This window comes from Dama dama, chromosome 1, assembly GCF_033118175.1.
Source record: "Dama dama isolate Ldn47 chromosome 1, ASM3311817v1, whole genome shotgun sequence".
In the NCBI taxonomy this organism is placed as follows: Eukaryota; Metazoa; Chordata; class Mammalia; order Artiodactyla; family Cervidae; genus Dama; species Dama dama.
In genome coordinates this window covers 40,150,031-40,163,803 of record NC_083681.1, presented here as the reverse complement: position 1 = coordinate 40,163,803, position 13,773 = coordinate 40,150,031, and the positions used below count along the sequence as shown (strand labels likewise).

The window sequence follows — 13,773 nt, the reverse complement described above, 5'->3', positions numbered from 1 at the left end:
ACAGCTGGCATCAGCTGGGGTGTTGGCCCTCCTGCTCTTCGGTACTGTGGCCAGAGATCCACAGTGTGGGTGGCAGGTCATGGGTGTAAATCAGCACTCCTGCAGGATACATTTATAGGGTTTTGTGACCAAACAAGTTTGGAAAACTTTAGGCTATAGAAAGTTGAACAGTGTCTCATAGTGTTTTTGACTTGTTATATTCACTGTGAACCTCAAAGCAGAGAGGTTTTATGAGAAATAATAGTAGCTAACATTTACTGAGTGTCTACTCTTTGTTGAATGGAGGTGATCCAGTAAGCCTAAATATGCACTACTTCATTGGGAATCCCTGCAGCACTCTTGAGAGGTGGACACCACCACTGTCCCCGTGTCGAGGCTGGGGAGACTTAACCCAATGCCATGGCTGATTGGAAATAACACAGCGTTTTGGGCTGGAGCAGACTGAGCCCAGACTCGTCTCTCAGCACACAGACTGCTTGTACAGTGTGTGCACTTCTTTTGTACAAAAGAAGCTTGGAGCAGCCTTCTTTTATTTGGGACTTCTCATTCCCTATGAGAATATAAGGATATTCCCTATGGGAATAAGAAAGCCTTCTTCAGTGATCAGTGCAGAGAAATAGAGGAAAACAATAGAATGGGGAAGACTAGCGATCTTTTCAATATAATTAGAGATACCAAGGGAACATTTCACGCAAAGATAGATATAATAAAGGATAGAAATGGTATAGACCTAACAAAAGCAGAAGATATTAAAAAGAGGTGGCAAGAATACACAGAAGAACCATGCAAAAGAGATCTTCATGACCCAGATAACCACAATGGTGTGATCACTCACCTAGAGCCAGACATCCTGGAATGCAAAGTCAAGTGGGCCTTAGGAAGCACCACTACAAACAAAGCTAGTAGAGGTGATGGAATTCCAGTTGAGCTCTTTCAACCCTAAAAGATGATGCTGTGAAAGTGCTGCACTCTATGCCAGCAAATTTGGAAAACTCAGTTGTGGCCACAGGACTGGAAAAGGTTGGTTTTCATTCCAATCCCAAAGAAAGGCAATCCCAAAGAATGCTCAAACTACCACACGATTGTACTCATCTCACACACTAGCAAAGTAATGCTAAAAATTCTCCAAGCCAGGCTTCAACAGTACATGAACTGTGAACTTCCAGATGTTCAAGCTGGATTTAGAAAAGGCAGAGGAACCAGAGATCAAATTCCCAGCATCCGTTGGATCATCAAAAAAACAAGAGAATTCCAGAAAAACATCTACTTCTGCTTTATTTATTATACCAGAGCCTTTGACTGTGTAGATCACAACAAACTGTGGAAAATTCTTAAAGAGATGGGAATACCAGACCACCTTACCTGCCTCCTGAGAAATCTGTATGCAGGTCAAGAAGCAATAGTTAGAACTGGACATGGAATAACAAACTGGTTCCAAATCGTGAAAGGAGTACATCAAGGCTGTATATTATCACCCTGCTTATTTAACTTCTATGCAGAGTACATCATGAGAAACGCTGGGCTGGATGAAGCACAAGCTGGAATCAAAATTGCCAGGAGAGATATCAATAACTTCAGATACGCAGATGATACCACCCTTATGGCAGAAAGTGAAAAGGGACTAAAGAGCCTCTTTATGAAGGTGAAAGAGGAGAGTGAAAAAGGCTGGCTTAAAACTCAACATTCAAAAAACTAAGATCATGGCATCCAGTCCCATCACTTCATGGCAAATAGATGGAGAAACAGTAGAAACTGTGATAGACTTTATTTTCTTGGGCTCCAAAATCACTGTAGATGGTGACTGCAGCCGTGAAATTAAAAGACACTTGCTCCTTGTAAGAAAAGCTATGACCAACCTAGACAGCATATTAAAAAGCAGAGACATTACTTTGCCGACAAAGGTCCGTATAGTCAAAGCTATGGTTTTTCCAGTAGTCGTGTATCGATGTGAGAGTTGGACTATAAAGAAAACTGAGCACCGAAGAATTGATGCTTTTGAACTGTGGTGTTGGAGAAGACTCTTGAGAGTCCCTTGGACTGCAAGGAGATCCAACCAGGCAATCCCAAAGGAAATTAGTCCTGAATATTCATTGGAGGGACTGATGCTGAAGCTCCAGTACTTTGGCCACTTGATTTGAAGAACTGACTCTTTAGAAAAGACCCTGATGCTGGGAAAGATTGAAGGCAAAAGGAGAAGGGAAAGACAGAGGATGAGATGGTTGGATGGCATCACTGACTCGATGGACTTGAGTTTGAGCAAGCTCCCGGAGATGGTGATTTATAGGGAGGTCTGGCGTGCTACAGACCAGAGTTGAACACATGGGGTTGCAAAGAGTTGAACACAACTGAGCGACTGAACTGTACTGAACTGATGGGTTTAGTACTCAGAAGGACTCTAGTTGGAGAAATGCCAATGTAAACTCGAAAAGTGAATGCAGACTGTTGGGAGAATGGTGACATGGGTTTCTCTTATGAATCCCGTTATGTTCTGAGCTCCCAGGACCCTCTGCATGCCAGATGTTTTGGTGTCAGATTAGGCTGGTTTTACTGCCTATTCAGTAGAAGAGGCAGGCATGGGGGGTCTGTTGTATAAGGTCTAGGCCAGTAGTTCTCCAACTTGGCTGTGTATTAGAATTCATAAAGGGAGTATTAAGAATAACTGATGCCTGGCCTCATTCTCAGAGATGCCAGTCTAGCCTGGGTGGGACCCTGGCTTTGATGATTTTTAAATGTTCCTTGGTGATTCTGCTGCAGCCTGGTTGAGAGCCTGTTGTTTGCCACACTCCTTTGTGGTCCAGTTTACCCTGTCTTATACCAAAGCAAGGAGAAGAAAAGGTTTTCATTTCTTAGTTAAATGACGTGAGAGGGTTTTGAGTTGTTTCATTCACTTTTTTGTGGATGAGCAACTTGTGTTCTTTTTTTTATTGATCCTGTATAGCCTTGCACTGTGAGTTCTCTCCATGATCTATACCCATGACTGTAGCTTTGCACTGACATTCACATACTGACCAGCCCTCATGCAGAAGTGCTAGATTGGTCACTAAGGGGACATATGAGAAAGACACTCAGCTCTCTTATTCCTGCTGGAAGAAGTAAGTGGGTACTGTTGCTCAGAGTACTGCATTCTTGCTATTGCTAAGGGAACTGGAGCAACAAGTGCTTTCTGGGTGATGGCATCAGCTGAACCACCCATACTTCTTATTGGGCTTTCACTGTAAATGATGTGCTCCAGAAACAGTCACTGTCATTTTCCGTTGATCAGGGGAAACTGGGTAATGGAATTGTTTCTAGGTTTGGTAATTGGGTCACAAGTCATTTCCTACTGTATCTACAAAAAGACGTTTTTAGGCATTTGGGAAGAATATATGCTCTTGTCAATAATAGACAATGATTGTTTTAACCCTGAGCTGTAATGACTTTTCTTAATATCATCATCTTTTCAAAGGCACAGACCTGAGGCTGTTGAAGGAGGGACTCCAGGATTTCGAGACCACCACTCTTCATGCAGCTCGAGATGGTTGTGTCCTGGGTTGACCAAAGGGTTTGTAATGGGAATGTTTCTGTTGGTTTCTTGCAGTACAACAAACACCTCTTTGTGCACATCGGGCACGCCAACCATTCTTACAGTGACCCATTGCTCGAATCAGTGGACATTCGTCAGATTTATGACAAATTTCCTGAAAAGAAAGGTGGCTTAAAGGAACTGTTTGGAAAGGGCCCTCAAAATGCCTTCTTCCTCGTAAAATTCTGGGTGAGTAAGACCTTGCTGTTATTTCAGTCGTTTTTGTCTGAATGGTCGCGTCCTACACCCGAGGGCAGAGCTGTAGTGGTTGTGGGTTCCCATTGACTGATCTGCCCGATCGCCAGGGGATCACACACTAGCACCGTGGGCGTCCTTACGCGGGCCACGTGGCACAGTCACATGAGGACCCAGGCGACATTGCCGTCCCTGCCGAGAGAGACAGGTGGCCCCTTGGGCTTAAGAACTCAGTTGTGCAATGACAAGAAACCTCGCAGATGGCTGGAGTCACAATGGCAGACGCAGGGTACTAGACTCTCTATTGGTTCTCAGTCCAGTAAGCAAAGTGAAGTCACTCAGTTGTGTCCAACTCTTTGCCACCCCGTGAACTGCAGTCTGCCAGGCTCCTCCGTCCATGAGATTTCCCAGGCAAGAATACTGGAGTGATTGTCATTTCCTTCTCCAGGGGAATCTTTGCGACCCGGGGATCAAACCTGGGTCTTTGTCTGAGCCGTCAGAAAAGCCCAGTAAGCAAAGCGACCTATAAATTCCATGGGAGCCTAGGACCCGAGGCAGAGGAGGGACTTGGGTGAAGATAAAGACATTCTGCAAGACTTTAAAGGTCAGAGCGAATATGAAATGGCTCTGCCTATCGCGTGCCTCATTTGTGCTTTTAGACACCAAGGGCACGTTCCTCCAGCTGCTGGGACTGTCCCCTAGCCTCCGAGGAGATCTCTGCTGTCCCTTCTCCGCTGGTCAGGCTTGAGCCAGAGGACTGCTGTGGGGTCAGGGGTGTGTCCTGGGGGCTTAGACCAGAGAACTTGCTGGCCTTGAGCGTTTATAACTCCTCGGTCTTGACGAGAATAAAAAGAAAATGGCTTCAGATGTTTGTGCTTCTCAGCATGGCCTTAAAGGCCCTGAAGGAGCTGGTTCCAGGTGTTCTGCTTCCTGTCCATCCTACAGCCGGCCTTCGTGTGTGTCTGGATGGACTTTGTACAGTTTTCCTCCTTGCCCTCCTTTTGAGATGGTGGCTTCTTTATTATCACCCCTTCCTTACATAAACAATGTATTAATTTTTCTCTTAGTCTCATTGCATTGTGTACTGCCTCAGTTCCCAGGCTGGGTCACAATTAACTGGGATGTGTGTCCCGTTCCTCTCTGGACACCAGGCTCCTTACTCATTGTGTGGCTACACTGATCGAATGCCTGCGGTGGGCTGTGCGCTGGGCTCAGGCATCACGTGCTTTTCCTCCAGTCCTCCCAGGGTTAAGTGGAATTTGCTTCGTATCCAGCTAAGAAAATAGAGATGCAGAGATTACAAAGGACAGGTGGGGACCTGGAGCTTGAAATCAGATCCGTTTGAAAAGTGGCTCTGCCCTGTTTTCTGGTTCCTTGTGCCCCCAGGACCCTACTTACAGGGTCTGTCTGTCATTCTTCGTGTCTCCAGAGCTACGCAAGTGCCTGGCGTGCGCGCGCGTGCACACACACACACACACACACACACACACTCCACAAATGGCAGAACAAACAGACTAAGGAAAAATTCATGTTTGAAATTCCTTGGGAGAAAATTTACATATTCAATTTAATTTGTTTTGTTTTTTTAATCCTTGTGTGGTAACTGGATTTCATTTGTCATGCTTCCGTATTGAATTTGGATTGTGGAAGTAGGCTTCTACTTAAATTAATGTTCTCAGGATTGGTAATACATGTGGACACCCTGAAAAAGCGGTAACAGTCACTTCCTTTTCCTAAATTAGTGACTGCCACCAATGACTTGAATGGCGGTTGGGGGCCAGTTATATGGTAACACTACAGTTTTCAATGTGCGGCCTGTAGACCCATAGGGGGTTCTTCAGTAGCCTTTCAATGGGCCAACAAGATCAAAACTACTTTAATTATGACACAGAGATGTTATTTTCTTTTTGAATTCTGCTGATATGCATACTGATGGTTCCAGTGTTATAGGGTAAAACTGCTAAAGCCTTGGATCAATCAGACTGGGTTGCATGCACAGTTTAAATTAAAAAAAAGAATTAGTGAAACCAAGAGTGTCATTTGTGACAGTTTATTACATCTTAGACCGAGAGCACACACTGAAAATGGATGCGACGAACCTGCCTGTTCCGTCAAGGAAAACAACTGATATTTGTTGTCAAAGATAAAATTTGAACTTTCAAATAAAAATAAGAATTTTGGAAAATTTGTATCCACACTGGTGAACTTGACGGCTTCCCAACATTTACGACTTTTCTGATGGGATCCATAGTCATATTAAAAAGTATGATTTTTTTTTTTAATACTGTGCAAGATAAACCAATGGGTTTTAATTTAACAGTATGAAAAGTTCGTTGAGGGTTTCAGACTCCACACTGCAGCTAACCTTTAGAAACCACTGCTTGTCAAGTTTTGATTTAGTGTCAAAGAAAAATTGCCAGTTGTCTGAAGAGCCTATTAAAATAGTCTTACCTTTCCCAGCCACATGTTTATGTGAGGCTGGATTTTCTTCAGGTATTTCAACCAAAAGTTGAAGGACAAATCATGACAAATTGAATTTAGAAGCAGAAGAAGAATAAGAATTTAGAAGAAGAAGAAGAATCTAGGTGTTTCCCATTAAGCCACACATTAAGTATTGCAAAATGCAAATCAGTGCTGCCTTTCTCACTAATTTTTGTTTTTTAAAATATAGGTATGGCCAATTTAAAAAAGATGTGTGTTAATATAAAATAACCTTAATATTATTTTTAAAGCAGGTACTAAATATTTTAAAGCTTTCTCAGTTTACAATTCTGATATAGAAAATATCGATAGCTATAACCTACAGAAACAAAAGCTCTTTGAGACCCTCAATAAATCTTAAGAGTGGAAAAGGGGTCCCCAAGATGAAAAAGTTTGAGAACCACTATGGTGAAAGATATAAAAGAGGCTGTTCTACCCAAATAAATTAAAATTAATCAGAAAATAATAGGATAAGATAAAAATCAACCGTTTTCAGTGCTTTCAAATTAAAGTGTTGGTTTTTAATGTTAATAAGACTTCTTATAACTTGCTTGTTGTTTGACTATAAAGTAGAATGGAAACTATTGATATTAGAAAGGTTTTGTTTTTGCTTGTAAAATTTTCCATTTTACACAGAGGATGATTTTAATAAATGCTTTCAGTGATGGGGCCCTTCAGTCACTAGTTCCCAAATAACGAGGTCTAGGTTTGCAGATGTTTAGAGTGTAGTGGCAGGTATGAGATGTGCAGATTTAGAAACAATTACTACGAGATTAGATATTAGTTTATTAAATTAAGATTTGCAGAATTAGAATTACAACTGAGCTCTCCTATGAGTATGATGAAAGACATCACTTCTTCAGTATAATTGTTAGCAGTACTTAACCTTTATGAAGAAATTCAGTCCTAACTATGTTACAATAAGTGAGAAAAGGCAGTTTGAATTAGGTTTACACTTTGCTGCAGTTTGAAATTTCATTGGTTTCCTCTAAAGACTCAGAAAGTGTGAATTAGACTTTGACTCCCTGTGCTTGAATGTTAGTCGGTGTTTCCAGTGGGTGTTTCTTAAGTAGGCTTAACCTTCCCTTTAAAATGTCTTTCATATTAGCAATTTGCTTCACAGATTTTCGTTTTCATGTAAATTCAGTACATCTCAACAGAGGTCCTACCCACACATCTCCTTTCTTCTCCTCCCTATTTCCTCTTTCTCAAAGTACCTGCAGTCTCCAGGTTATCCCCAGCAGGATGACTTAGTTTATTCGTATGTTTAATCGCTCCATGTCCAACCTGGGCTCGGTCAGGCTAGAGCAGCTCAGGAGTCTGCTGTGGGTGAAACCCTGAGTCCACCTGAAGTATCTGCACTTAATGCCCACTCTGTGGCCCAGCTCTTTGCCATGTAGTGGTCGTTCCACTGGCTTCAGAGCAGAAAACTGACTGGCCTCCCCAGGACTCAGACGCCGAAACACACATGAATGACAGAGCCACAGTAGAGTCTGACCTGAACTTCTTGGAAACAGTAGACTGCTGTTGGTGCCCGGGTAAATGGACACCCGAGTGCCCCATAATGACAGATCTTCACAAAGAAGTGACGCTGCTTCACTTCAGGTGCCCTTGGCTTCCATCACAGACACAGTGGAAAGCACAGATTCCAGAGTCCAGCAGATCCGGCATTGATTAGCTGTGTCACGATGCAGAAGTCACTCTGCCTATCCATGACTCAGTTTCTTTATGTGTAAAGTGGGAATTATCACATGTACCTCCCAGGGATTAAATAATACCAAGTGTGTGCTTATGCCTGGTATATTCACTAACTGCTTGACTACTTTCAAAAAGCAACTTGGTTTTTTACACACCAACTCACATATACCTACACACACTCACATTAAAAGCCTTGTTATCAATGTCTAATAAAAAGGTTAAATTATGATACACCCAGTAAAGAGGGTATGTTGTCATTAATAATCTGTGAGAAAGCATCTCACCACCCCCTTATCACCTTAGTTGAGTTACTTGCACTAGTCGTGTATACTACTATACTAAGATCCCCTGGAGAAGGAAATGGCAACCCACTCCCGTATTCTTGCCTGGGAAATCCCGTGGACAGATGAGTCTGGCAGGCTACAGTCCATGGGATTGAAAAGAGTCGGACACAACTGAGCAACTAACACTAAACTAAAAACTAGTAGCTTAAATTTGAATCCCCAATTAAAGTGTCTCAGAAAAAATGTAGTTTGATACAGCATTGAAATTGTTATTATGATTGAGGAGGAGTATGGAACCAGATTTGTAGTTAGTGAGGCCAGCATTTTGCACTGGCAGAAAACCATACTTCTTATTTCCTTTTAAAATAATGATCAGATGCTCTGTGGGCTCTAAGAAAGGAAGGTGTCCACCCACAAGTGGACAGAGCTGTGCTTTGCTTCAGAACTGAGATCCATGCAGATGGGTTGCCAGTGATATGGCAGACAATGCAGCTAATTTAAGATAAAATGTCAGCTGCTTTGGAATTGGTCAGAGAGTCCCCAAAGCTGGAAGAGGTGGGTGTGATTCAGTCATGCATCCTAAAAGACAGAAACCCAAGTATAACTCTCAGCTCACTTTCAAAAGAAGTTTGTGTCCAGCCCCATGTAGTAGTTTTTGTTGCTGTTGTTGTTCAGTTGCTCAGTTGTGTCCAACTCTTGTGACCCCATGGACTGCAGCACTCCAGGCCTCCCTGCCCTTCGCTGTCTCCCAGAGTTTGCTCAAACTTATGTCCGTTGAGTCAGTGACGCCATCCAACCATCTCACCCTCTGTCATGTCCTGCTCCCCTTGCCTCCAGTCTTTCCCAGCATCAGGGTCTCTTCCAATGAGTCGGCTTTTCTCATCAGGTGGCCAAACTATTGGAGCTTCAGCTGTAGCATCCGTCCTCCCAATGAATATTCAGGATTGATTTCCTTTAGGATTGACTGGTTTAATCTCCTTGCAGTCCAAGGGACCCTCAAGAGTCTTCTCCAACACCTCAGTTCAAAAACATCAATTCTTCAATGCTCAGCCTTCTTAAGTAGAATAGTTTATTTAAGTAGTAGTGATTTACTTAAGGGAATAAAAAATGCAGTGAAAGTAATATTTTTGGAGGGGCCTCAAAATTCTCCTCGGTCTTAACAGTGCTCAGAAGTGTCAGGCTTGGCGCCACTGGTTAAAGAAAGCCACACATTCCTAACATGTTACTTATAAACCTTACAGTCAAAAAACTATTCAGCAGAATCATTAGGATAATGAAGGCTTACTCTCAAACTTTATTTGGAATAATAAAGAAGAAAATAATATGAAAAATGAGATTGTATGGATCTGTATCATTATTAAAAGAGACAAATTCTTAATATACATTTAATTACAATGCTTCTTTTTTTCTCTCAAATCAATTAGTGGCATGTTAGAAATCAGGATAGACTCCAAGTTACCCAATGGCTATTTATGTTTTGCTTTTTAAAATTCTTGGAATTATGATCATCCGGTGTAAACAATTAACAGTATATTCATAGTCATTCAACTTTCTTAACCTACTTTTTTGAAGGAAGAAAAAGCAAGACTAGTTTTACTAGCTGGAGTAGATGTGAGAAGATATTATAAAACAGAAATGGAAAAGAGTTATCTGGAAAGAAGGCAGCCTTTAGAAGATACTTTTATCTTGGTAGGAACAAAATCACATTTGTTGGACAAAATGACAGGCACTATAAATAAAACAACTGGGCTTTATTTAGGGATAAGAAATCGGGTGCACATGTAAACTGGCCAAATAGACCCCCTTTGGAGTTTCAGCCTGTTTCTAATTGGATTGTGCGTGATTTAGGCTAGAATTGTAGACTCGACTCTATCATTTGCGACCAAATGTCTCTGTTGCTATTCATGGAAAAGGATGTTAGCAAAAAGGAATAATATGCTTCCCACATGTTTTAAACTGTTATCAGTAAGAAAAGGGCCTTTTCAGTTCAAGATTTTCATTTCACTCGACTTCGGTGTCATCTCACAATGGTGTTAAACTCTGAAAATACACCAACAATAGGAAATGATGGAATGATGCAGTGGAAGGAAGATTAACAAGAAACACCACCATATTCAGAGGTACTTCTGGGACTAATATGTAATAGATTATCTTTGGTAGACTGTGACTCTCTTATTGTCTTCACCAGGTCTGGTTTTTTTTTTTTTTTTTTTTTTGAAAAATCATCTCTGGCTAGCAGGTTCTGATATTTCATGTCGAGGGATGAGGGGGAATGGTAGTTAGTAACCTTGCACATCCAACCCATTTTGGTTTGATTTCATGAGAATGGTATCTGGAGCTTGTTAGCACTTGCTGCAATGACTGCAGTCTTTTATTGCTTCCTTCCTGTTTTCCCAGCCCAGTGACCTAAACTTCTTTGTAAGCCTTCCCCAGGGAGCAAGGATCCTATCCAGTAACACTTGTTTATGTAGTGCAATGTATATAGCAGATTCTCAACAGTTTATTTTCTTTAATTTGTTAGATGAAGAGTGATTTCATTCCGTACACCTAGAGGAATTGCTGTCCATGGGGTCCTATAACTACCCCTGGGCCAGCTCCGATTGTATAGGCAGATAGCCCAGGCATCTGAGAGTTTGTTGACTAATCTTTCTCAAGGAACTTACTGAAAGCCAGTGGAGGGGAGACCTCAAGGGATTCACACAAAAGCTTTCCAGGCTCTCTCTGGAATTTGGGTTCTTATAGAAATAGTTTAATCATTTGCTTTAGCGTTGAATATACACATCACCAGTGAGTCATTCAGCAAATACTCGTTGACCTCTACTTTGCTACTAGAAAGCTGAGGGAGCAGACATGAGTAAGAGGCAGGCTTTAGGGTCTGGTGTGGGATGGCAGACGCAGCAGATAAATGACAGCACTGTAGGGTAGGGGCTATAGTGGAAATGTGAAAACATAGTTAGAGGAGGAACTCTTTTTGCTTGAGAACTTTCTGGAAGGCTTCACGAAGATGTGGCATTTGAACTGATTCTTGAAAATGTAATCAATGGAAGGAGAGTGGGAAGGAGTTTGCGGGGAAGGGGTTGTGCAGAGACCAGGAATCCTAGTGAGAGTTGCTTGAGGGTCCCAGTGGCTGCCAGGCTTTACAGAACCAGGAGAATGGTGCAAGTTGAGAGTGGAAATGATACTCTGCCTGACAGTCACATTATTTAAAAGAGTCTGAATCCCCTGAGAACAGAAGGCAGAACAGGACAGCCTGGAAAAATGGGAGCAGCAGCTGACGGTGCTTTTCCCGCAGGCCCTTCACCTCAGTCCCACCACAGACACTTTTTTTTTTTTAACCTGGAACTCTTCAGGACATCTAGGCGGAATCTAAATTGGGAATTCCCTTAACCTCATGGAAGAATCCATCTGACAGCTCTTCCTCTCCTGCTTCCCATCCTGGACCATTTGGCTCAGTGGTTGCTAACAAAGCAAGGTCAGGGATCCATCCATTCTTTGCTGCATGGGGCTGTTTAACTCTGCTCCCTGCCGCAGTTACAGGCTGAGATACAAAGCCACGGAGACCCCCAGAGCTGCTGCTAGCCGGAAGCCTGGGGGGAAGCAGATGCATGTGGTCCGCCCGCACCGCCCGGCATTCACCCCATTCATGGAGGCACAGCTGACTTCACTTGGTAACGGTCCCCAGGAAAAGCCTGAGAAGAAAAGAATTGAAGTGACACTATCGGGGTGTGTGTCTGCTTATTTCCAGGCCCAGTTTTCCAGGGAATGAGTTAATCAACTTATTAATCTGGTTATAGTCATAAACCCTTCAAGGATCTTAGGCGTTTGAACCTTGATAGACCCTTGACGATATGCAAAACTTCCTCTCCCTGTGAGGGTAGAGATTCAGGGTACACCTTACCCTCCCATCATTCGCATTCTAATTTACTGTCTATGTGACAAAAGCAAGAGAAGCTTGTTAGATTTTCCAAGCAGTTCCAAAGACTTTAGAAGGAAGAGTGAGATCTTCCCACAAACCCTGTGTCTTTCTCGACTTCTTATGTGCATGCACAAACATTGTACATACTCCACTTGTTTTTTACTAAAAAAAAGTGCTATGCTCCATGTGTTATTCAGAAGCTTCATTTTTTTCCCACTCAAAAAATATTTTGGACATGTCTCCTTACAGCAATGAAAATTTGAGCAAAGTCCCGATTTTTCTTATGCTGTTTAGTAAAGGTGAATTGTTGGAAGAGTTACCAGATTTAGCAAGTTAAAATACCAGCCACCCAGTTTGGTTTGAATTTCCGGTGAACAGTGTATACTTTTTCAGTGTCTGCCCCATGTCATCTTCGGGACATAGTGATATGTCCCTATCCCTATGAAAAAGTATGTTGTTTATCTAAAATCAGATTTAACTGGGCAGCCTATATTTTATTTGGCAGTTTTACACTTGTTAATTAGTTGATTGATTTGTTGTCATTGTTCTGTGTAAGACTTTTCATGCACAGGAACTCCAGACCAGAAAAAGGCCCTGTTTCCTGGTCTGGAGAGGGTGGTCTCTGGTCAGTGTTCGCACAGCTGGCGAATGTGCTGGGTGGAGGGCCAGCTCAGCTGGGCGCCCAGGACTCATTAACTGCCTCCAGTGGAGACAACTGGCCTGTGCCACTGCTTTGTCCTAGGGGTTGAGACCTTGGCTCTTTCATCCCAGCTACTGTGTGAAGTCACTAGTGGCAGTTACCTGAAGTTGTATGGGTGATATTAATTGAATTTTTTTTTTAATGAATGCCAGTATTTGTAGGAATTTGCAATGCAAACAGCCAGTCTTTCAGATGGTGCCTATTGTAATTAGAGCAAGCTTTTAAGATTCTTTGAAGTACTAAATGTTGATGAAATTCGAATAGGGGTGCCAATCTGCGCTATAAAGGGGCTCTTGGCAGTTGTCTTTTAAAATCGTCTATTCTGTAGATGTAAATACATGCCATAATCAGTGGGAAGTAACTTGGAGAGCCAGGGCTGAGTTTATGCCTATTATTCTTATTTAAAACAGCTGTGGCCAGAGAGCTACAGCTGCTGTCCTGTGTCTGGCCGGGGCACCAGGCAAAATGAACACTCTCAAAGACGCCCTTCCCTTCGGGCAGCTTTCTCACTCTCCTCAAACTCAAGTCCAGTCTTGCTGGGGGGTCGTCCCTCGTTTATCCCAGCTTCCCGCACCCCAAGCTCCGAAGCCACTCGGGGTGGCTTCAGGGGTCGTGGCCAGGGAGCAGATGCTTACAAATGAGTCAGGCGAGAGGGTTGGGGAGCAGTCATCAACCTCAAGACCCCCTGCCCAGGCTGCTTTGGAAGTACTTCTGCCTGATGGCTCGTGGCGGAGGGCAGAGTGATTGTCCTTTGGCGCCTGGGGGAGCAGCTGCAAGGCCCGCGTGGTGCCCGGCGTGGCCGAGCCTCACCATGTGGCAGGCCTGGATGGACGCCCACGACAGGGCCCGGCTCCCAGCGCCTCCTGCCAAGGAGCCAGATGCTGCCATTGGAAAAAATTGCTTCACAATTTGAAATCTTGGTCCTTTGATCATTGCT

General features: G+C 43.0%; 1 protein-coding gene across 9 annotated transcripts in view; it reads left to right on the top strand.

Moving 5' to 3' along the window:
- The window catches only part of TEAD1 (TEA domain transcription factor 1), a 265,476-nt gene that overhangs the window by 219,601 nt on the left and 32,102 nt on the right, over positions 1-13,773 (top strand). For all 9 annotated transcript variants that reach the window (XM_061147483.1, XM_061147493.1, XM_061147503.1 and 6 more), the window contains one exon: positions 3,578-3,751. In XM_061147483.1, coding sequence (XP_061003466.1) covers positions 3,578-3,751 — 174 coding nt within the window. The remainder of the gene's footprint in view (positions 1-3,577; positions 3,752-13,773) is intronic.